Source organism: Giraffa tippelskirchi, chromosome 6, assembly GCF_054371585.1.
Source record: "Giraffa tippelskirchi isolate mGirTip1 chromosome 6, T2T-mGirTip1v1.2.pri, whole genome shotgun sequence".
In the NCBI taxonomy this organism is placed as follows: domain Eukaryota; kingdom Metazoa; phylum Chordata; class Mammalia; order Artiodactyla; family Giraffidae; genus Giraffa; species Giraffa tippelskirchi.
The window spans coordinates 114,006,527-114,029,446 of record NC_137280.1 but is presented as its reverse complement, the minus strand read 5'-3'; the positions used below and the strand labels follow the sequence as shown (position 1 = coordinate 114,029,446).

General features: G+C 47.7%; 1 protein-coding gene across 4 annotated transcripts; it reads left to right on the top strand.

Moving 5' to 3' along the window:
* Nucleotides 1-71: 71 nt before the first annotated feature.
* Nucleotides 72-22,790, top strand: F12 (coagulation factor XII). 4 transcript variants are annotated; one of them, XM_081501982.1, is made up of 18 exons: nucleotides 9,623-10,603; nucleotides 11,367-11,625; nucleotides 12,572-12,651; nucleotides 13,481-13,529; nucleotides 14,484-14,612; nucleotides 14,979-15,036; nucleotides 18,159-18,258; nucleotides 19,104-19,174; nucleotides 19,459-19,569; nucleotides 19,691-19,822; nucleotides 19,972-20,076; nucleotides 20,241-20,412; nucleotides 20,514-20,698; nucleotides 20,797-21,028; nucleotides 21,296-21,432; nucleotides 21,528-21,677; nucleotides 22,227-22,372; nucleotides 22,464-22,790. In XM_081501982.1, exons 5-18 carry the CDS (start codon nucleotides 14,556-14,558, stop codon nucleotides 22,629-22,631), a joined length of 1,824 nt encoding a protein of 607 aa, XP_081358108.1. In that variant the 5' UTR covers nucleotides 9,623-10,603; nucleotides 11,367-11,625; nucleotides 12,572-12,651; nucleotides 13,481-13,529; nucleotides 14,484-14,555; the 3' UTR covers nucleotides 22,632-22,790. The 4 variants fall into 4 exon arrangements, with proteins under 4 accessions (XP_081358107.1, XP_081358106.1, XP_081358109.1 ...); XM_081501980.1 differs by lacking the exons at nucleotides 9,623-10,603; nucleotides 11,367-11,625; nucleotides 12,572-12,651; nucleotides 13,481-13,529 and adding exons at nucleotides 116-196; nucleotides 4,826-4,901; nucleotides 6,350-6,406; XM_081501983.1 differs by lacking the exons at nucleotides 9,623-10,603; nucleotides 11,367-11,625; nucleotides 12,572-12,651 and adding an exon at nucleotides 6,350-6,406 and having other exon boundaries at nucleotides 13,477-13,529.
* Nucleotides 22,791-22,920: the final 130 nt, after the last annotated feature.

The window sequence follows — 22,920 nt, the reverse complement described above, 5'->3', positions numbered from 1 at the left end:
CAAAAGAACAGGGCGGGCAGGACCTAAAACGTCACCTCTTCCTGGTTGGTCTGCGGTGGGGTTCAGCCCCTACGTTCGAATTTCTGCACCTTCGTAGGATACCGAACTGCCAATTAGGGTCGAGCCCTCGGGGACAACGGAGGTGGGATCTCTGGATCACGCCCCGGATACCGGGTATTTGATTGGATGAACGAAGGTCAGTCATTCTCAGCACTGCACTCTGATTGGACCACTAAGTGTGGGTGTGGTCCCTTTGGTTCACTCTGGCTTTTCCAAGGTTTAAAGGGAATGAGTTTGGCATCCTAGGCCTCCTGCAGGCCGGCCTCAAGCAAGTGCGGTCTGTACATCCGTCCGTATGCTTTTGGGTCGGCCCATCCCGGAGGGCGCACATCGGAGGCAGGTAGAGGCCTAGAGGAGGCTGGCGGCCTCCCTAGTTGCGACCCGGCCTCCAGCCTGCCCACTGCGGGCGCCCCCGCCCTGCCCCCACCGCCGGATGTTGTGATTTCTCTCCACCCACACGACTTCGCCCGCCCTCAGCCTCTGCTGCCTTATAAGGCAGCGCTACCACCCCAAGCCGCAGGAATGAGCTCACACCCATTATACAGGTGGGGAGCTGAGGTCCAGTGGCTGGCTTCAGGCCTAAGACTAGGAAGAAAACAAGGTTGAAATTTTACAGCTAATCAACACCTTCTAGTTCAACATCCTACTCCCTCCACCCTCACTTCACACACCAGGAAACGGAGGCTTGTCCAAACTTGCAAGTAAAGCAAAGCCAGATTCAACTAGGCTTCTCTGGTTCCTATCCATTCATTCATCCAAAAATGCAGAGCACATACTTCGTGCCAGGCACCGAGCCAGGAGCTGGGGAATACAGTAGTGCCAGCAAGATAGTCAGTCTCTCTGCCTACCTGCAAGAAGGAGGATCAAGATGGTAATCCTATGAGTAAACAAATAATTGGGGTGGTCTGAGAGAATGATAAATGCTTTTAAGACAGTAAGACAAAATAGTGAAGGGAATTGGTCTCAGGGTGTGACATTTGAGCAGATCCAACCACACAAAGATCTAGAGAAACAGAGTTTCAAGCAGAGGCAATAGCAAGTGCAAAGCTCTGAGCCTAGAGTAAGTTTGCTATGTTCAGGGAACAGGAAGAAGGCCTGTGTGGCTTCTGAGCCCAAAAGTCTGATATGAAATGAAGGAGCAGGGATTTAAGTAGATCCTGGAATGCTTTGCAAACCATGGAGAAGAGTTTGTTTTTCTTAAATGAAATGTGAAGACTTTGAAAGATTTCAAAGCCTTTGAAAGCCTTTTAAAAGATTACTCTAGCTAGTAGACTTTCAAGGGGCCAAGTATGGAGGCAGAACGAGCAGTTGGGAGGCTATAGAATTCCAGGAGACAGGGGATGATGACTTGGACTGAGAAGGTGGCAGTGGAGATGCAGGGAAATGCATGGATCTAGGATACTTTGGGGAATAAAAATAAGTACCTTGAAAGAAGGAAAACCAGTGGTCAGTAGGACAAAGGACAGGTACCTCACCCACTGAAGGCTGTCATGTCAAAGTGAGACCTGAGAGTTCAGTGAGAATGTGAAGTTTTCAGAGGTAACTGGTGTGGGAAGGAAAGAGCTCTGGCAAGAGGCAGCACATGTTCAGAGCTCTGTCGAGGAAGGTGGTGAGGGCTCATACATTTGGCACCTGAGGGCAGAGCACTGAACTAGAGTTTCAGGTGCACATTGGGGTGTGCATGGTGAGGGGTGGGGGCAAGAAATGAGGCTCAGGCCTTCAAAAGAGGCCTGAATAAGGGAGCTCCTTGGAAGCTAGGCAAGGAGTTTAGACTTCATTTTGAGGGTAGTGGGGAGCTGTCCAGTGTGTATTAAACCAGGAAGTAGTTTGATCATATTTGCTTACTGTGTGCCATACTAGGGGTGGGGTGAAGGGTCAGGAGAGAGAGGCTTAGGCTGTCTTGTAAACACCTATTATTTTGGTGCCCAGCATCTGAATACCCCTCCACTTTAGGAGGAAACCTATAAAATGCAGAGGCAGGCCCTGCTTTGCACTAGTGAAATCAAAGAGGAGGCAAAATTTCCTCTCCAAGGTCCCTAGTACCTGGAGCATGTTTCCAATGTTGCAAGCAGGTCTTTGAAATCCAAAGCAAGTGATTCACATCAGACATTAGAGGACCATTGAGGGTTCATTATGGTGACAGTAGAAGAAGAGGGGGAGGAGGTCGAGCCAGCCCTTAGGAGGGTAGGTGGATTCAACAAGCACCCAGTCAGTTCCTTGTCTGCCTAAGTTACCCAGAATTGGCTTCATTGTTGAGAGCCACATATCCTGAGTAAGGGCTTCCCTCATAGCTCAGTTGGTAAAGAATCTGCCTGCAATGCAGGAGACCTGGGTTCGATTCCTGGGTTGGTAAGATCCCCTGGAGAAGGAAATGGCAATCCACTCCAATATTCTTGCCTGGAAAATCCCATGGACAGAGGAGCCTGGTGGGCTGCAGTTCATACGGTCGCAAGAGTCGGACATGACTTAGTGACTAAACCACCACCACCATCCTGAGTAAGACAGGCAGGAGGTCCTTTTAAGAGGAACTATTAGAGAGAGGAATGATACCCTGCACTGGGGAGGTGGCCAGGGGTTGCAGAGAAGTGACCAGATTGAGAGCTATCATGGAAATGGGATGAATAAGACTTGATGACTGATATGGGATAAGGACGGGAAGGTATCTCACACAACTCCCAGAATCTGACTCTTCAACCCATTCTCTACCTATGGCCAATATGATCTTTATATTTATTTATTTTTTCAAAATGATTTTTAAAAAGGGAGATCAGGGGACTTCCCTAGTGATCCAGTGGTTAAGAATTTGCCTTGCAGTGCAGGGAAGTCAGGTTCAATCCCTAGTCAGGGAACTAAGATCCCATATGCCACGAAGCAACTAAGCCCTAAACACAACTATTGAGCCCGACTGCCACAACCACTGAAGCCTGTGTGCCTAGAGCCCGTGCTGCACAACAAGAGAAGCCACCGCAATGAGAAGCACACACGCTGCAACAAAGAGTAGCCCTTGCTTGTGGTAGCTAGAGAAAGCCTGCATGTAACAACAAAGACCCAGCACAGCCCAAAAAAAGAAAAAAACAAATGCAGTAAAAGTGACGAAATGTCATCCTCAAGTAAGCTGACCTATGGCAAGGCCTACATGGTTGGGAACTGAGGTCTCTGGCCAACCATCAAGAAGAACCTGAAGTCAATAGCTTTATGAATGAACTTGGAAGTGGACCCTCCCCCAGTTGCACTATCTTTGAAGTGCCATAAAGTGAGGTATGCCTGTAAATGTTTGTAATTTAAGTTGCTAAATTTGGGAGCAATTTGTCATTTCTTATTAGCTGCTGCTGCCGCTGCTGCTGCTAAGTCGCTTCAGTCGTGTCTGACTCTGTGCGACCCCATAGACGGCAGCCCACCAGGCTCCCCCGTCCCTGGGATTCTCCAGGCAAGAACACTGGAATGGGTTTCCATTTCCTTCTCCAGTGCATGAACGTGAAAGTGAAGTCGCTCAGTCGTGTCCGACTCTTAGCGACCCCACGGACTGCAGCCCACCAGGCTCCTCCATCCATGGGATTCTCCAGGCAAGAGTACTGGAGTGGGTTGCCATTGCCGTCTCCCTTATTAGCTGCAGTAGATAACTAATGCACTTCCCATTACACTTAGAAATAAAACCCAAACTGTTCCCCATGGCCTATTAGGGCCCAACTTGATCTGGGCCCATGTAGCTCTCCAACAATATTTCATACACCTCTCCCTCTTGTCACACTGTGGAGCTGTGCTGTCCAATACAGTAGCCACTGGCCACATGTGTTATTTAAATTTAAATTAATTAAAAAAAAGGAAAATCCAGTTCCTCAGTCACACTAGCCAGTTTTCAAGTGTTCAATAGCCACACGTGACTAATGGCTAGAGAATATTTCCATCATCATAGAAGTTCTGACAGACAGCACTCGTCTGGAGGAAGGAGAGGCTTCCATTTGTACAAAGGTTCCATGGTGACAGCCTGAACAACTGGGAGAAAAATGATGCCACTAAGTAAGGAGGAATGAAGGATGGTGGGCTGGGTACCTTCTGACCCCCTAAACTTGCCTTTGAATAGGCAGTTCTGCCACTTCTTGAAATCTTCCTTCCAAGTCCCTGCTATGAAGAAGCGCTGTCTTTGTGTGTCTGTGTGGATCCAAGCACTTGTGAGCAGGAACTTGATACTTTCTCCCTTCTGATCCCATAGATGCTCCAGCTGTGGGAAGACAGAAACCTGAGTACCTTTCTGCTCTGATCCAAAGCAGTTGATAAGGGACCCAGATGTTCAGGAGGAACTGGGCATGTGCGAAGAAACTGCTAAAGTGGGGGTAGAGGTGTCCACATGGGAAAGTTTCTTTTTTTTTTTTCCTTTAAATTTTTTCTTGTTTTTTTTTCTTGTTTATTTTTTATATTCTTTCTAGTGAAAGTTTCTTTGTAAACTCCTATAGACTGAGCCCCAGTCACATGCCAGGCTTGGCCCTTTCACATGAATTCCCTTTCAAGCATCTCAACAAGCCATGCTTGTTGGTCTGAGTGCCGTTCCCTCCCTAAAGAGGTGTGGCAGTCAAGGTTCAGAAAAGCTGAGCACCTGACCCAGTGATCACACTGAGGGTCAGTGGCCAAGATGGGATTTGAAGTTTTCCTGATTCAAGTTCATTGCTGTTTCCCTCCAGTCCCTACTTCTAAGGTCATTGTTCTCCTGTTCTTCAGGGTACTGACTTACAGAGCTGATCACTAGGGGTTTTGTTTTCTTTTGTTTTAGGAACTTGATGGTAACAATGTATGAATTCCTGCTTGCATCAGTTAGGAGTTTTTGATTGCAACTAAAACTGGCTAAGGTAAAAAAAAAAAAAAAAGAAATTTATTGATTTAAGTAATTTAAAAGTATAAGTTGTGGTTCTGATTACAAGTGTCATTGCATCTCAGGTCTCAAATTGCGTCCCTCAAAATTTGTCTTTCCCATATTCTGACTCAGCTTTTAAAGTGTTATCTTTATCTCAGCCGGTTCCTGAGATGTTAATGGCTGCCAGCAGCTTCAAGCTCACTTCCTACCAACAGGGCCACTTTTATAGAAAGATAAAGCCTCTATCTTGATTCTAGCAAAAAATCCTGGGGTTGCCTCTCATTGGTTTGATTTGGGTCAGGTGTTCCTTTTGAACCAATCACTGAGGACAGAAAGAGGCAGTGTTCTTTTTTTAATTGTGAAAAAGTCTTTAAGAAAAAAATTAAGTTAACAAAAAATTTAATGTTTCATTTTACAAAATACACCTGAAAGGAAATCACAGTACAAAGAAAGTTTTAAATCAAGTCCTTGCCAATTCCTACAGTATTAGTAATGTGTCTCAATTTCCAAAAGTAACTTCTAAAGAGCTTAAATTTAACCAAAAAAGATTTTAAATGAAAATAAACTAGAATGAATAAACATGAGAAACATTCCTCCTTGAATTAAGGATCTAAGCATCCTGAGTTTTCCAAAAGAGGCAGTGTTCTAACTGGCCAGGCCCGGATCACATGCCCACTCCACCCTCAGCTGAGGGAAAGGGTAAGCTTTCTTCTGTCCACTTGATGGAAGGGGGAATGGACCCCTCCCCAAAGGAACATTGAGGGCTCTTGCTAGATGAAGGGAGAATGGATGCTAAAGAAGGGAAATGACAGATGTCCACCAGAGGTTCTCAAATTATGTTCCAGCACTGTTGATACCTTGATTTTTCTGAACGTCAAAGAAAGAGGTAGCAGGAATGGAGAGAAGTGGAGGGTTTTGAGAAATATGTGGGCAGTGTAATGAATAGAACTTGAAGGCTGGTTAAACTTGAGGGATAAGGGAGAGTGAAAGTTCTTGGCTAGAAGCATTGGAATATGACTCTAGCTACCTATACAAAAGGGAATTTACATCATGGGAATGCCCTCAACGGTTCCTAGCATCAGCTAGAAGGAATACACGTGGAAATAAGTAGGAACAAAGCACCACTAGAGGACCGCTGCTAAGTCGCTTCAGTCGTGTCCGATTCTGTGCGACCCCATAGACGGCAGCCCATCAGGCTCCGCCATCCCTGGGATTCTCCAGGCAAGAATACTGGAGTGGATTGCCATTTCCTTCTCCAGTGCATGAAAGGGAAAATTGAAAGTGAAGTCGCTCAGTCGTGTCCGACTCTTAGCGACCCCATGGACTGTAGCCTACCAGGCTCCTCCGTCCATGGGATTTTCCAGGCAAGAGTACTAGAGGACCAGAATGTAGGAATTACAACTGTGGTGGTCTACCTAATATCTTTTTCTTACTCTTTTGCAGAGTCCCAATTCTGTTCCTGTGGCCACTTGACCTGCATGCCTCTGACTTGGCTCCAGGGTTGGTTGTTCTAAGATAGTTATAGAGAACCCCTTACCCTTGCTAGAGATTGGTTAGGAGCAGCAGATAACCCAGTTGTGGCCATTGAGCCACGAGAGGAGGTCTGCTTGGGAATTTTGGGGAGGAAACTTTCCTCATTTCTAAGAATGATCTAATGAAAGGGAAGGTCCTTCTTCACTGGAGTTTAGACATGATTCTTGGAGCTGTGGTAGCCATTTGGTGGCCATAAGGGAATCAGCTTGAAGGTATATACATTGAGGACCATAGTAAACAAAAGAAAAAAGAACTTGGGTTCTTTTTTTTTTTTTTTTGAGTATAACTGCTTTACAATTTTGGGTTGGTTTCTGCTGCACAACAGTGTGAATCAACCAAGAAGATGGATTCTTGATGACATTGTTAAACCACTGAAAGCACTCTTCCTGGAGCCCCTCCACTCTAGATCTCTTATGATATGAAATGATAAATTTAAATTTCCTTGCTACTTAAGCTTGGGTTTTGGAAGGCATCCTGACATACCATGGAGCAGGGACAATCTGGCCAGGGTACAGCTGGTGAAATGGCAGACCTCCAACCCCGGCACTTTTCACCATCCTTGCTTGTGTGGCCTGTTCAGGATTCAGAATCCTGGGAGTGAGAGCCCGTTGGCCCAGTTTAGGTCTCTCTGATTACGTTAATGTAGGGAGAGGGTGATCTAGTCCGTTAGGCTTCCATAGTGGGAAGTGGTCACTGGAAATTACCCTTCCCCCACACAATAGGGAAGTTGTTGTTGTTCAGCCGCTAAGTTGTGAAGAACAACTCCCTTATTGTGTAAGGGAAGGGTAATTTCCAATGACCACCTCCCACTATGGAAGCCTAATGGACTAGATCACCCTCTCCCTACACTAATGTAGTCAGAGAGACCTAAACTCAATCAATGAGTGCTCTCTCCCAGGATTCTGACTCTTTGCAACTCTATGGGCTCCTCTTTCCTCCACTGTCTCCTGGAGTTTGCTCAAACTAATGTCCATTGAGTTGGTGATGCCATCTAGCCATCTCATCCTCTGCTGCCTCCATCTCCTTTTGCCTTCAATCTTACCTAAAAGCAGGGTCTTTTCCAATGAGTTGGCTCCTTGTATCAGGTGACCAAAGTATTAGAGCTTCAGCAACAGTTCTTCCAATGAATATTCAGGGTTAATTTCCTTTAGGATTGACTGGTTTGATTTTGCAATCCAAGAGACTCTCAAGAGTCTTCTCCAACCCACAATTTGAAAGTATCCATTCTTTAGTGATTAGCCTTCTTTATGGTTCAACTCACACATTCATACATGACTACTAGAAAAAACAGCTTTCACTATATGGACCTTTGTTGGCAAAGTGATTTCTTTGCTTTGTAATATGCTGTCTAGGTTTGTTATAGCTTTCCTTTCAAGGAGCAAACATCTTTTAATTTCATGGCTGAAGTTACTGTCTGCAGTGATTTTGGAGCCCAAGGAAATAAAATCCGTCACTGTTTCCACTGTTTCCCCATCTATTTGCCATGAAGTGATTCGACCAAATGCCGTGATCTTAGGTTTTTGAATGCTGAGTGAAAGACAGCCAGCCTTTTTGCTCTCTTCTCTCATCCTCATCAAGAGGCTCTTTAGTTTCTCTTCATCTTCTGCCATTAGAGTGGTATCATCTGCATATCTGAGGACGTTGATATTTCTTCCAGCAACCTTGATTCCAGTTTGTGATTCATCCAGCCTGGCATCCCACGATGCCCTCTGCATAGTAGTGAAATAAACAGTGACAATATACAGCCTTGTTGTACTCCTTTCCCAATTTTGAAACAGTCCATTGTTCCATGTCCTGTTCTAACTATTGCTTCTTGACCCAAGTATAGGTTTCTCAGGAGACAGGTAAGGTAGTCAGTACTCTCATCTCTAAGAATTTTCCACAGTTTGTTGTCATCCACACAGTCAAAGGCTTTAGTGTGGTCAATGAAACAGAAGTAGATGTTTTTCTGGAACTCCCTTGCTTTCTCCATGATTCAATGAATGTTGGCAATTTGATCTCTGGTTCCTCTGCCTCTTCAAAACCCAGCTTATACATCTGGAAGTTCTTGGTTCACATACTAGGCTAAAGCCTAGCTAGAAAGATTTTGAGCATAATGTTGTTGCATGTAAAATGAGCACAATTATACAGTAGTTTGAATGTTCTTTGACATTGCCCTTCTTTGGGGCTGGAATGAAAACTAACCTTTTCAGTCCTGTCACCACTGCTGGGTTTTCCAAATTTGCTGGCATATTGAGTGCAGCACTTTAACAGCATCATCTTTTACGATTTGAAATAGCTCAGCTGGGATTCCATCATCTTCACTAGCTTTGTTTGTGGTAATGCTTCCTAAGGCCCACTTGACTTCACACTCCAAGATATCTGGCTTTAGGTGAGTAACCACACCTTCATGGTTGTCTGGGTCACTAAGACCTTCTTTTTTTTTTTTAATAAATTTATTTATTTTAGTTGGGGGCTGATTACTTTACAATATTGTAGTGGTTTTTGCCGTACATTGACATGAATCAGCCATGGGTTTACATGTGTTCCCCATCCTGAACCCCCCTCCCACCTCCCTCCCCATCCTATCCCTCTGGGTCATCCCATTGCCCCAGCCCTTAGCATTTGTCTCATGCATCGAGCCTGGAATGATGTTCTGTTTCACATATGATAATATACATGTTTCAATGCTATACTAAGACCTTTCTTGTATAGTTCCTCTGTGTATTCTTGCCACCCCATCTTAATCTCTTCTGCTTCTGTTAGGTCCTTGTGGTTTCTGTCCTTTAACAGTAAAGGACATCCTCGCATGTAATGTTCCCTTGATATCTCCCATTTTGTTGAAGAGATCTGTCTTTCCCATTTTATTGTTTTCCTCTTTTTCTTTGCATTGTTCATTTAAGAAGGTTTTCTTTTCTTGCTATTCTCTGGAACTCTGCATTCAGTTGGGTATATCTTTCCTTTTCTCCCTCGCCTTTTGCTTCTCTTCTTTCCTCAGCTATTTGTAAAGCCTTCTCAGACAACCGCTTAGCCTTCTTGCCTTTCTATTTCTTTGGGATGGTTTTGGTCACTGCCTCTTGTACAGCATTATGAACTTCCATCCATAGTTCTTCAGACACTCTGTCTAGCAGATCTAATCCCTTGAATCTATTAATCATCTCTACTGTATAATCATAAGAGATTTGATTTAGGTCACACCTGAATTGGAGAAGGCAATGGCAACCCACTCCAGTACCCTTGCCTGGAAAATCCCATGGATGGTGGAGCCTGGTAGGCTGCACTTTTCACTTTCATGCATTGGAGAAGGAAATGGCAACCCACTCCAGTATTCTTGTCTGGAGAATCCCAGGGACAGAGGAGCCTGGTAGACTGCCGTCTATGGGGTGGCACAGAGTCGGACACAACTGAAGCGACTTAGCAGCAGCAGCAGCAGCAGCAGCATACCTGAATGGCCTAGTGGTTTTCCCTACTTTCTTAAGCCTTAATTTTGCAATAAGGAGCTCATGATCTAAGCCACAGTCAGCTCCAGGTCTTGTTTTTCCTGGCTGTATAAAGCTTCTCCATCTTTAGCTGCAAAGAGCGTAATCAATCTGATTTTGGTATTGACTCTCTGGTGATGGTCCATGTCCAAGTGTAGAGTCATCTCTTGTGTTATTGGAAGAGGATGTTTGCTATGACCAGTGTGCCCTGCTTCATTTTGTACTCCAAGGCCAAACTTGCCTTTTTTTCCAGGTATCTTTTGACTTCCTACTTTTGCATTCCAATCCTCTATGATGAAAAGGACATTGTGTGTGTGTGTGTGTGTGTGTGTGTGTGTGTGTGTTAGATCTATAAGGTGTCGTAGGTCTACATAGAACCAGTCAACTTCAGCTTCTTCAGCATCAATAGTTGGGGCATAGACTTGGATTACTGTGATGTTGAATGGTTTGCCTTGGAAAGGAACTGAGATTATTCTGTTGTTTTTGAGACTGCACCCAAGTATGGCATTTCAGACTCTTTTGTTGACTATGAGGGCTATTCCATTTCTTCTAAGGTACTCTTGTCCACAGTAGTAGATATAATGATCATCTGAATTAAATTTGACGATTCCTGTCCATTTTAGTTCACTGATTCCTAAGATGTCAATGTTCAGTCTTGCAATCTCCTGCCTGGTCACATCCAATTTTCATGGACATAACATTCCAGGTTAATATGCAATATTGTTCTTTACAGAATCAGACTGTACTTTCACCACCAGACACATCCACAACTGAGCATCGTCTCTACTTTAGCCCAGCTGCTTCATTCTTACTAGAGCTATTATTAATTGCCCTCTGCTCTTCCCCAGTAGCATATTGGATCACAGGCTTGTCAAGGCAAAGGGGCTTGTGTAACTCAATGACACTATGAGCCGTGCTGTGCAGGGCCACCCAAGATGGATGTATCATAGTGAAGAGTTCTGAAAAAATGTGGTCCACTGGAGGAGGGAATGGCAAACCACTCCAGTATTCTTCCCTGGGTAACCCTGTGGACAGTATGAAAAGGCAAAAAAAGACATGATGCTGAAAGATAAACCTCCCAGGTTGGAAAATGTCCTATATGTACTGAGGAAGAGTAGATAGCAATAGGGGTGGGGTGGCCCCAGATATGAGCTTCCCAGATGGCACTACTTGTAAAGAACCTGCCTGCCAGTGCAGGAAATTTAACAGACGTGGGTTCAGTCCTTGGGTCGGGAAGATCCCCTGGAGGAGGGCATGGCAACCCACTCCAGTATTCTTGTCTGGAGAATCCCATGGACAGAGGAGCCTGGTGAGCTACAGTCCATAGGGGTGCAAAGAGTCAGACACAACTGAAGCAACTTAACATGCACACACAACCCCAAATAGAAACTGGCAGACTAGAGGAAGAGGAGGGGGAATCAGATGTTGAACATCCAATACTCATGAATATCCATCTCTGGTCCCAGCAGACTGGTTGTCTCATCTCACATTCCATATAAAGCAACATGTGCTGACCATATTCTTCATCTGACATGCCACATTCAGGCTTCTGTGAAGTTGTAGTACTTGCTCTGCCTGGAAGCCCTTCTCTCCCTTTCCGAAGATGTGTTTAAAAGGCCCCTTCCATTTGGAGGGAGAGCTGGTTTCTCATCAGATGGAAGGAGCCAGTATGGGACCAGCTCTGGGTCACAGACTGTATTCGGGAACTGAAATCAAGACCTGATGAAGGTGCTTTCACTTTAATGAGCTTGTCTATACGTCTCATGGTTTCACTTTCATCATGGTCTTGTTAGCCATTACTTCCACTTTTGAAAACAATTGTTGAAGTGGTGCCTCTACTCCTGCCCTCCTGTTGCTGTGTTTCTGTACCAGGAAGTCTTCCATGACCTGCCTCTCTTCCATCAGAATCATGAATTTGCTAATTCTGCCTTCACTTCATTTCCCACAAATTACTTTGGATCAGTCAGGACTTCTTTGATTGAAAACGATGGAAGTCAATTCAAATTGGTTTTAATTGGCACATGTAACTGAGAACTCTTGAGGCTATCTCTAGTTTTAGGATCCAGATTCTCACATAAAATAATCAATAATCACTCTACCTGTGTTAGTTATCAAATGCTGGGTAGCAAATAATCCAAAAATTTATGGCTTAAAACAACAAAAATCAATTAGGATTATCACAACTTTAGAGGTTCAAGAATTTAGGAGCTGCTTAGCTGGATGGTCTGGCTTGAGGTCTCTAATGAGGTTGCAGGCCAGATGCTGGTTGGGGCTGCAATATCCATGTCAAAAGTATTTATTCCCATGGCTGTCCAATTGGTGCCGATTGTTGGCTGAAGACTTTACTTTCTTCCCTCATGGGCCTCTCTAAAGGGCTGCTTGAGTGTCCTCACAGATGGCAGCTGGCCTCCCCCAGAGTGAGTGATCCATGAGACCAAGACTGAAACTGTGATCCCTTTTATGACCTGGGCTCAGAAGTCAAACATAATCGTTTCTGCCATATTCTACTGGATATAGAACAGCTCTGACCCAGCGTAGGAAGAGACTATTCAAGGTCATGAGTTCCAGAGGTGAGGGTCTATGGGTACCATCTAGGAGGCTGCTTCCTATAGCATTCTTCCATCCTCCCTTCCCTGTTTGCTCTGCTGTTCCTATATGTATGCTTCGTTCTCAGGCAGGACCTCCCCAGGCAGCGACAGAGATGGCCATCAACATCTTCAGGACTGCATTCGTAGGGACTCCAAGAGGAAGAAAGTACCTTTATCCTAAAAGTTCTGGTGAAAAGTCCCAAGGCTGACTCTGATTGGCCAAACTTGTGTATGGCTTATCCCTGAACCAACCCCTGTGGTCTGGAAATACCATACTCTGATTGGGCCACACCCCCAGCCCTAGAACTGAGGGTAGAGTGGGCAGCACTAGAGACTCATGGAGGGGATGAAAGAGGAGTGGTTTTCAAAGGGAAATTCAGGGTATCCTTACTGAACCAAGATAAATGGCTGTTAGGGAGGTAAAATAATACATCCCAACCCACTCCAGTACTCTTGCCTAGAGAATCCTGTGGACAGAGGAGCCTGGTGGGCTGCTGTCCATAGGGTCGCACAGAGTCGGACACGACTAAAGCGACTTAGCATGCATGCATGTGTTGGAGAAGGAAATGGCAACCCACTCCAGTATTCTTGCCTGGAGAATCCCAGGGATGGAGGAGCCTGGGGGGCTGCCATCTATGGGGTTGCACAGAGTCGGACACAACTGAAACGACTTAGCAGCAGCAGCAGCAGCAGTGCCACAAAGTGAAAATATAGGTCACTAACTACAAACCACCAAAGGGTTCCATTTCCACTTAAATCAAGGTCATACACTTTATATCTGAACTTTTTTTATTTTTGTCTTCATTCATATCTTGGTAGCTTTCCCTGCTTTCCAATAAAATTTTTCTATGAGGGCTATTAAAAACAAAACAAAACAAAAATAATAATACATCCCCAACACATCTCCCTTCCTTATGCTCCAATTGCATATTTTAGCACTTCTTGGTTTAGTATTTTTGGTATTTTTTCCATGGGTTTACTTACTTTGTAGGTAGAACTCGAAGATGGCCCGCAAGACCCTGGTGTAAACATACCTTCTCCCAGGTATTTAATCAAATGCTTATCTAGAGGCTTCTGTAGAAGAATGCTATGAATATAAGTAAGGTCCTAAATCAGTTGACCTTAAGAGAGGGAGATTTTCCTTAGTGGGCCTGACCTAATCAGATGAATCCTTAAAAGGGACAGGGTTCTTCCTAACAGAGGAAATTCAAAGGGTGAGAAACAGTCAACATGGCAGAGATTCTCTGTTGTTGGCTTGGAAAATTGAAGGGCTCTATGGTAAGAAATGCAGGAAGCTTCTAGCAATTGAGGGCAGCCCCTAGCGGATGGCTTGCAAGGAAACAGGGATCTCACTTTCTACAAATGCAAAAAACTGAATTCTGCCAATGACCTGAATGACCTTGGAAAGGAATTTTTCCCCAGAGCCTCTGGAGAACTCAGCCTTGAACTCAGTTTTGTGAAACTGAGCAGAAAACTGAGTCACGCAGTGTAGGATTTTAGACCCAGAGATTTGTGAACTAACTATGGGTATTATTTTAATCTGCAAAGTTTGCAGTTAATTTTAGACAGCAATAGAAAATGAATACACTTCTCCATTGGAGAAGGAAATGGCAACCCACTCCAGTATTCTTGCCTGGGATATCCCATGGACAGAGGAGCCTGGTGGACTACAGTCCATGGGGTTGCAAAAGAGTCGAACATGACTTAGCAACTAAACAACAAGATACTTCCCCATGGACTCTCAGATTCCCAAAGTAGGGAGCTTCTCTTGGATTTCCTTACCCTCTTCATCCCCAGTAGGACCAGAAATGAGGCAATCCCTGTTCCTGCTTCCAGTTCTACTATCTGGGAAAGATGGGGGAAGCCCCACTCCTTATTATTCTACTCCCACCCACCAGCTCCCAACTTTCCCATCCTTAGGGGTTCATCAAGGAAACTCTCTGCTTAACTTTCCATAAACAGCCTAGAAGGGCAGCTCAACCAATCTCTGCTCCCCAGGCCTCAGGGACCTTTGACCACTTCTATTGATCTGGACTCCTGGTCAAGTGGTTGGACCAACAGACCGACGCCATGAGGGCTCTGCTGCTCCTGGGGGCCCTGCTGGTGAGCCTGGAGTCAACGGTTTCGGTGAGGACTGTAGAAACCAGGAGGGTTATACTGGGATGGCCCTGGTGGGTCCTTATCACAGCTTTGGCCTCTGACCATGACCTTTTGGCCCAGGAGATTGGAAGTCCTGTTTGGAAAGACGAGGCAAGCCCATAAGGCCCAAGTAGAGGAGAGAGAGAATAGACAGACTGGTAGCTATGAGGACGTGGCCTGCATTTCTCGGGGAGAGGGAAATTGAGGAGACAACAGGAGGAGTAAAGAGGGATCTGGGCCTTTGGAGGAAATCTCTGCATTTCAGGGCTGTGAGAGGAAGCTGGGGACTAGCATGGGACGGGAGCAGGCAATGACTTTCTGGCAAAATTTCGTGTCTTCTTCTCTTCCCCATAGACTCCACCTTGGAAAGGCCCCAAGAAGCATAAGCTCACAGAGAGTGAGCATACAGTGGGTAAGTAGCCTGGGACCACCTCCAGAGAGAGCCTCGGACAGGGATGAGTCATGGTAGGGGTGTGCAGATTGTTAGTCTCTGGCCCTTGGAGTGGGAGGGAGGATCCTGGGCACTCTTCACTCTTACCCCCGGAGTTGTCTGGCTGGCATTCGGACCAGGGTGCCTGCTATGTGTCGGGTCTTGGGCAAGTGGGTGTTGCAGACTCAGAGTGATAGTGAGCTGTGTGCTCCTTGAGGGCAGGTTGGGGCTGTATCTGAGTGCCTAGCCCAGCACCTGCTCTTCTTCCTCAGCTTCCCAGGCCTGTCTCATCCTTTCCTCTTCTCAAAGTATTTCACAGGCATCAGGCATGCCACACAAAGGCCAGGGCCCTTGACAGACAAGAAAGGATTGAGAGCAGGGCTTTAGAGCCCAAATGCTTCTGAATCCCAGCCTCATCACTCATGGGCTGGGTGGCTCTGGGTCAGTGACTTGACTTCTCCAAGCTTAAATTTCCCCACCTATAAAACCTGGCTGGTAATGGTAAAACTCTTAAGGTTGCTGAGAAGGAGAAATGAGTCATTTATCCTGGTGAGACATTCAGCCCACATTTTGGTGCATGGTAAATGCTTAAAATATATTGACTTTTATTATCAAGTTTCCTTTTAGATGGGGGATATCTGCCATCTCCCCCTAGCTCCCTATTGTCTTTATTCTTCTAGACACTAAATATTTACCTAGAGTTGCAAACTAGAGCTTGCTCTGGTAAGCCTGGCCTGGTGGGATGAGACAGAGTCCCTCAGCATGGCCCTGAGGCCCAGCCCAGCCAACCCTGACTACCTCATCTCCTCTCTTTAGCACCTCACACCCAGCCAAATGGCTCTCCTTCCTCTAGCCTGATCCAACCTAGTTGCTCTGTCCTTGCCTAATCACCAACTTAAGGTTCTCCATTCCATTTGGGCTTCCCTTGTGGTTCAGCTGGTAAAGAATCTGCCTGCAATGCGGGAGACCTGGGTTCAATCCCTGGGTTGGGACGATCCCCTGGAGAAGGGAAAGGCTACCCACTCCAGTATTCTGGCCTGGAGAATTCCATGGACTGTACAGTCGAAAAGAGATGGACACAACTGAGTGATTTTCACTTTCTTTTTTTTCCCATTCCATTTGCATCTTAAAGGTCTATCTCAGATGCTTCTCCCTCTTTCTTTAGTATCCTGTCTGTGATTTGGCCCTCAGCACAAGTGCCACTATGCTTTTAACAACAAAATATGAGCTAATGTATACAAACACAGACTATGTGCCAGACTCTCAATGTTATACAGACACAACCTCATTTAAGTTTCAAAACACTCCTTTAAAGTATATACAGTCAGTTCTCATTATTCCTAGCAGTCACGTTCTGTAAAGTCACCATGAACACTGAATTAGCAAAAACCGAATCATTACTCCTAGAGGAAAGGTAAGGTTATGTTCCTGTGAGCTCTGGTTATATTTTCATCAACCATCAATACATAACCTTGCCTTATGTATGATTTTGTTTAAAGACACTTTACTTAATAGATGTTGTTGATTCATTGATACTGAACTCATGGCCAGCGGCACTATTAGCTCACAGCTGGATGAAGCTTATCTAGTCCGAAAATGTCCTCTATAATATACATCACAGCCCTCTTGCGCATAGGAACACTGGACCACACTCCAGCACTCTACTTGGCAGCCATTTTCAAGCAAAATCATTTACCAAAAGCACAAAATTTGAAAATGTAGCACTAAATAGAGTGTGAAAAGGACACCTGTTTACAGTAGGAGCTGAACAAGAAGCAGAGCATCACTTCATTTGACCTTAGCTGGGAATGTGCACTTCAGGTGACTCAAATTTTTCACCACTCTGTACATGTCTACAAATGATTGTGAAAGCACCTTGAGTATTGGTTTGAGGTTACAGATAAATTTTAGTGAGGTATGCAGATAAGCAAACACAGAATCTGAATAATGAAGCTCAATTGTACTATTTTTTAAAAATTATGATAGCAATATTTTTATTGTAAAAACTACAGAAGTTACAGAAACAGGAGAAGGAAAAGTTACCCATAATCCACTATCTTCCAAAAACCACTTTTACAAATTTTGGAGATATCCTTCTAGATTTATTTTTTATGCATATGTAAAAATACTTGTAAAAAAATAGGACATGCTGTTTTTGACTTACTTTGTTTAAAATTATGAATATCTTTCTGTACAAATAGACCTGTATCATTATTATTTTTTTATTGTGGTAAAATACACGTAACATAAAATGTTCTACCTCAACCATTTATTTATTTATTTGGCTGCACTGGGTCTTTGTTGAGGCACATTGGGGCCTCCCTAGTTGCAGAACCTATGATCTAGAGCACAGGTTCAGTAGTTGCAGCACTGAGGACTTAATTGCCCCACAGCTTGTGGGATCTTAGTTCCCTGATTGGGGATCGAACCCACATCCCCGGCGTTTGAAGGTGGACCCCTAACCACTGGGTCACCAGGGAAGTCCCTACCTCAACCATTTTTAACTCCAGTTCAGTGGTATTAAGTATGATAATACTGTTGTGCAATCCTTACTGCCATCCATCGCTACAATTCTTTTCATCTTGCAAAACCTAAACTCTTCATCTTTACTATGTATTATTTTTGCCATTTTAGAGATGAGGTAAGTAAGGCTCAGAATGGTCAAGTAACTTCAACATTCAGCAAGTATTTATCAAGTGCCTGCTATATGGCAAGCAGTCTTCTAGAACTGGGGGCTGCAGACTTGTCCAAAGTCACCCAGTTAGTAGTTGGTGGAGTCAGGAGTCCACTCCAGCTGTCAGACTCTAGAACCCAACTCTTAAGCAGGATGTGGTCTTGAAGGTAGGGCGTTCTAGGTGGCACTAGTGGTAAAGAACCCGCTTGCCGACACAGGAGGCGTAAGAGACACAGGTTCAATGCCTGGATCCTCTGGAGAAGGGCATGCATGCCACTCCAGTATTCCTGCCTGGATAATCCACATAGCGTGCACGCATGGTCTTGAAGGTCTTTTCAAAGGTCAATCCTTTTCCCAACCAGACTCTGAGGGTGGCTCCTGGTCAATGGGGGCACGGGCAAAGGCATTAAGGAGTGTGTTATCCCTGCAGTTCTCACTGTCACCGGGGAACCCTGCCACTTCCCCTTCCAGTACCACCGGCAGCTGTATCATAAATGCATCCACAGAGGCCGGCCAGGCCCCCGACCTTGGTAAGACTACCCAGGAAGGGTTGGAGCAGGGGTCTTCTGTGGACTCTGCCCACCCTTCTGTCCAGGGAACCCTGCTTGAATAGAGGGGGGTGTGATACGGGAGGTGAGCTTAGCCCCTTGGGCAGAGCAGGGAAGCCTCATCTCTTTCTTTTATTTATTGAAGTATAGTTGATTTACAATGTTGTGTTGGTTCCAGGTGTACTGCAAAATGATTCAGTTATATATATATGTATACATGGGCTTCCCTAGTGGCTTAGCTGGTAAAGAATCTGCCTGTAATGCGGGAGCCTGGGTTCGATCCTTGGGTTGGAAAGATCCCCTGGAGAAGGGAAAGGCTACCCACTCCAGTATTCTGGCCTGGAGAATACATATGTGTGTGTGTGTATATATATATATATATATATATATATATATGTTATTATAAGACACTGAAAATAATTACTTGTGCTATACAGTAAATCCTTGTTGCTTATCTATTTCATGTATAGTAGTTTCTCTCCATTAATCTCATATTCCTAATTTATCCCCTCCCTTTCCACTTTGGTAACAGTAAGTTTGTTTTCTATGTCTGTGAGTCTGTTTCTATTTTGTATATAGATTCACTCGTATTATTGTTTAGATTCCACATATAAGTGATATCATATAATATTTATCTTCATCTGACTTACTTCACTTAGTATACTAATTCCCTAGGTCCATCCATGTTGCTGCAAATGCCAATATTTTATTCTTTTGTTATGGCTGAGTAATATTCCATTGTGCATGTACCACCTCTTCTTAAACCAATCATCTGTTGATGGGCACTTGGGTCACTTCCACATCTTAAGCTTTCTCTCTTTCTACAGGTGTGCTACTACCCCCAACTTTGAGAAGGACCAACGATGGGCATACTGCCTGGAGCCCAAGAAAGTGAAAGGTGTGATACAACCTTTGGAGTGACCCAGGGCCCTCTCCCCAACCCCAGCTCCTCTCTTGGGTATCATAAGACCCAAAATACATGGGATTCTGGGCCCACCTATCTCCTTCTCCCCCAGACAGAGAAGTTCTAAGAGTGGGTAGCCTCATTTTGCAGGTGGGTAAACTGAGGCTTGGAAACTTGGAGGGCCAAGGTCAAAAGACAAACACATTTGGGTAGGGACTTGGCCCCCATCTGTCTGACTCAGGCTCCCTGCTCTTTCTCCCTCTGGGTCCATCTCTCAGACCACTGCAGCAAACACAATCCCTGCCAGAAGGGAGGGAGCTGTGTGAACATGCCGGATGGCTCACGCTGCATCTGTGCAGATCACTTCACTGGGAAGCACTGCCAGAAAGGTGAGGAGATGCTGAGGCCAGGGATGAGGGCACTGGGGGACAGGGGCAGCCTCAGACCCACTGAAGAAGTCCTATGGATTCCTGGAGACTTGGCATGGTCCTCTTCTCCTTTTGTCCCCAGAGAAGTGCTTTGAGCCCCAGTTTTTCCAGTTCTTCCACGAGAATGAAATATGGCATAGGCTTGAACCAGCAGGTGTGGCCAAGTGCCAGTGCAAGGGTCCGAATGCCCAATGCAAGACACTGGCCAGCCAGGGTGAGTAGACTGGTGGGGAGCTGGGCAGGGACCAGAGTGGAAGGTGAGGAAGAAAGGCTGGCAGGAGGCCAGGTGGTGTGCCCGGGTAAGAGGGAGCTCTCTGAGCCGTCTTTGGACCTCGGGGTGACTCAGAGTGCCCCTTCTCCCAGTCTGCCGCACCAACCCATGTCTCAACGGGGGCAGCTGCCTACAGGCGGAGGGCCACCGCCTGTGCCGTTGCCCCCCTAGCTTCGCGGGACGTTTGTGCGATGTAGGTGAGTTAAGGTCTCTAGGAAGCAGAAGCCCCACCCCCACGTGGGAAGGACTAGCGGAGAGGGAGGAGGGGGAGTGGCGCCGTGGGTGAGAGGGCGGCTGGGGGCGGGAGCGGGGGGAGGGACCATATCATCACCTAGCGGCGGGGAGCCTCCTCCCTCCCCAGACCTCCAGGCGAGTTGCTACGACGACCGCGACCGCGGACTCAGCTACCGCGGCGTGGCCGGGACTACGCTGTCCGGCGCACCCTGTCTGTCGTGGGCCTCCGAGGCCACCTACTGGAATGTGACCGCAGAGCAAGTGCTGAACTGGGGACTGGGCGACCACGCCTTCTGCCGGTGCGCGCGTGGGACGCGGCTGGAAGTCCCCTTCCGCTTCAGGGCCCTTCTAGGGCTTCTCACGTTCAAAATAGCGCCTCCACCCCACCTCGTGGTTACAGGAACCCCGACAACGACACCCGCCCGTGGTGCTTCATTTGGAAAGGCGACCGACTGAGCTGGAATTACTGCCGCCTGGCACCGTGCCAGGCCGCAGCCCGGCACGAGCACTTCCCCATGCCCACGCCGTCGGCTTTGCAGAAACCTGAGTCCACGACCCAGACCCCGCTTCCATCCCTGACTTCAGGTAGTTGGGAAGGGTCGAGCGGAGAGGGCGCAGGACGAGCTATATTCCAACCTATCGACCGTGGGTCTCCAGGTCCTCAGCCTGGGTTCCTCCCACAGGCTGGTGCTCGCCGCCCAAACAGCCGACTCCTCTGGCCAGGGCAGGCCCCGGGGGCTGTGGACAGCGGCTCCGCAAATCGCTGTCCTTGCTGAACCGCGTCGTCGGAGGACTGGTGGCGCTCCCCGGGGCGCACCCCTACATCGCCGCGCTGTACTGGGGCCAACATTTCTGCGCCGGCAGCCTCATCGCCCCCTGTTGGGTACTGACTGCGGCTCACTGCCTGCAGAACCGGCGAGTGTCCTCGAGCTCAGCTCCCCGCCCGGGACCCCCCTAGCTCCTCTCTCCTCTACGCTCAGCTTCCGCGCGACACCCGAACTCGTGCCCTACCTCTCTGCGTTCCCTATCTCTCTGCGTTCCCGCCCACTTTTGCCCCCTTCTCCCTTTCAGAGCTTCCCAGGAGGAAGCCGAAACCTATTTGAGGGTTTGGAAGAAGAGGGCTCCCGCAGGATGCCTGTGGCCCGTTCTGAGCGCGCTTCCTTTTCCCGACCCTGTCCCCAGACCCGCACCGGAGGAGCTGACCGTGGTGCTCGGCCAGGACCGCCACAACCAGAGCTGTGAGCAGTGCCAGACGCTGGCAGTGCGAGACTACCGCCTGCACGAGGCCTTCTCGCCCATCACCTACCAGCACGACCTGGGTGCGTGGAAGAGCCCCTGCGGAGATCAGGGGAAAGGGTGGGCAGAGCTCGAAGTCCGGGCGTCCCGGTCTCACGCTTCTCCCCGCCCGGGTTAGCTCTGGTGCGCCTGCAGGAGAGCGCAGACGGCTGCTGCGCGCACCCGTCGCCTTTCGTTCAGCCAGTGTGCCTGCCGAGTAGCGCCGCCCGCCCCGCCGAATCCGAAGCCGCAGTCTGCGAGGTGGCCGGCTGGGGTCACCAGTTCGAGGGTAGGCAGAACGGCTGGAAGCGGGAAGGAGGCCTCTGGTCCCCGGGGTAGGCAAGAGAAGCCTGCAGGTGGACAGGTGGGGCCGGTCTGGTGGGTTGTGAGGACGCGCAGGGCCCCTGTCTCTGCAGTCTGCTTCTCCAAGGGCTTGAAATTCACTGTCGGGGGAGTGGGGGAGTCCCCAGAACTGTGACGAAGCGGGAGAGCCGCACGTTCTCTGGATTCCCTCTGGGCACTGGGCTGCAAGGGCTACTAGAACGCTGGCCCGCGATGGAGCCGCAGGTGGGTTGGATGGGGAGCAAGGTTTTGAGCCGCTGGATGGGAAGTAGGGGTGGGGTTCAGAAGCAGTCCTGTTTCCTCCTGGTCCATTCACATCACAGCTCCTCTCTGGCTTCCTGTCTATGAGATAGGTGTTAAAAGGCAACTCATTCCCTCCCGGGCTTGCTGCGAGGGAGACAAGAGATTATAGCGGGTTTGAAAGAGCCTGGTAAAGTCAGGCCTGGGCTTCAAATGGACTCTGGAGGGGTGTGAGGAAGGTGCTCTCCGTTCGCAGGTGGGGACTATTCCAGCTTCCTGCAGGAGGCTAGGGTGCCGCTCATCGACCCGGAGCGCTGCTCCGCCCCGGACGTGCACGGAGCCGCCTTCACCCGCGGCATGCTCTGCGCTGGCTTCCTCGAGGGCGGTACCGACGCCTGCCAGGTGAGCCTGGGGCCCCGCTTGGCGCCCTTCCCCAACCCAGCCAAGGGTGAACTCCCAGCCAAGGACGCTGAGCCGCGTGTCCCCAACCCAGGGTGACTCCGGAGGCCCTCTGGTGTGTGAGGATGAGACCCCTGAGCGCCAGCTCATCCTGCGAGGCATAGTCAGCTGGGGCTCAGGTTGCGGCAACCGCTTCAAGCCGGGTGTGTACACCGACGTGGCCAACTACCTAGCCTGGATTCGGGAGCACACCGCTTCCTGACCGCCCGGCGACTGTCTTTCCCTTCTGAGCAGTTCTAGAATGGAAGCGTGGCGGACGGGGGATTATGGATAGCAAGGATTGTTTTCCATTCCCCCCAGCGCTGCCAGCCCGGGCCAGATGGCATGGCACTCAATAAAGTGGTTTTGAAGATGCTTGAAAGGTTCAGCTCTTCAAGGTCCTGTTGGGAAATGCCAAGACAGGGTGTGCTGTGTGCTTAGTCGCTCAGTCGTGTCCGAGTCTTTTGCGACCCCTTGGACTGTAGCCTGTCAGACCCCTCTGTCCTTGGAGA

Excerpts from the sequence above, each read along its gene's own strand:
- F12 (XM_081501981.1), top strand. The coding sequence starts at position 14,556 with ATGAGGGCTCTGCTGCTCCTGGGGGCCCTGCTGGTGAGCCTGGAGTCA. Across the intron at positions 20,413-20,513 it reads GGCGACCACGCCTTCTGCCG|GAACCCCGACAACGACACCC; the intron begins GTGCGCGCGTGG and ends TCGTGGTTACAG. Across the intron at positions 20,699-20,796 it reads GCTTCCATCCCTGACTTCAG|GCTGGTGCTCGCCGCCCAAA; the intron begins GTAGTTGGGAAG and ends TTCCTCCCACAG.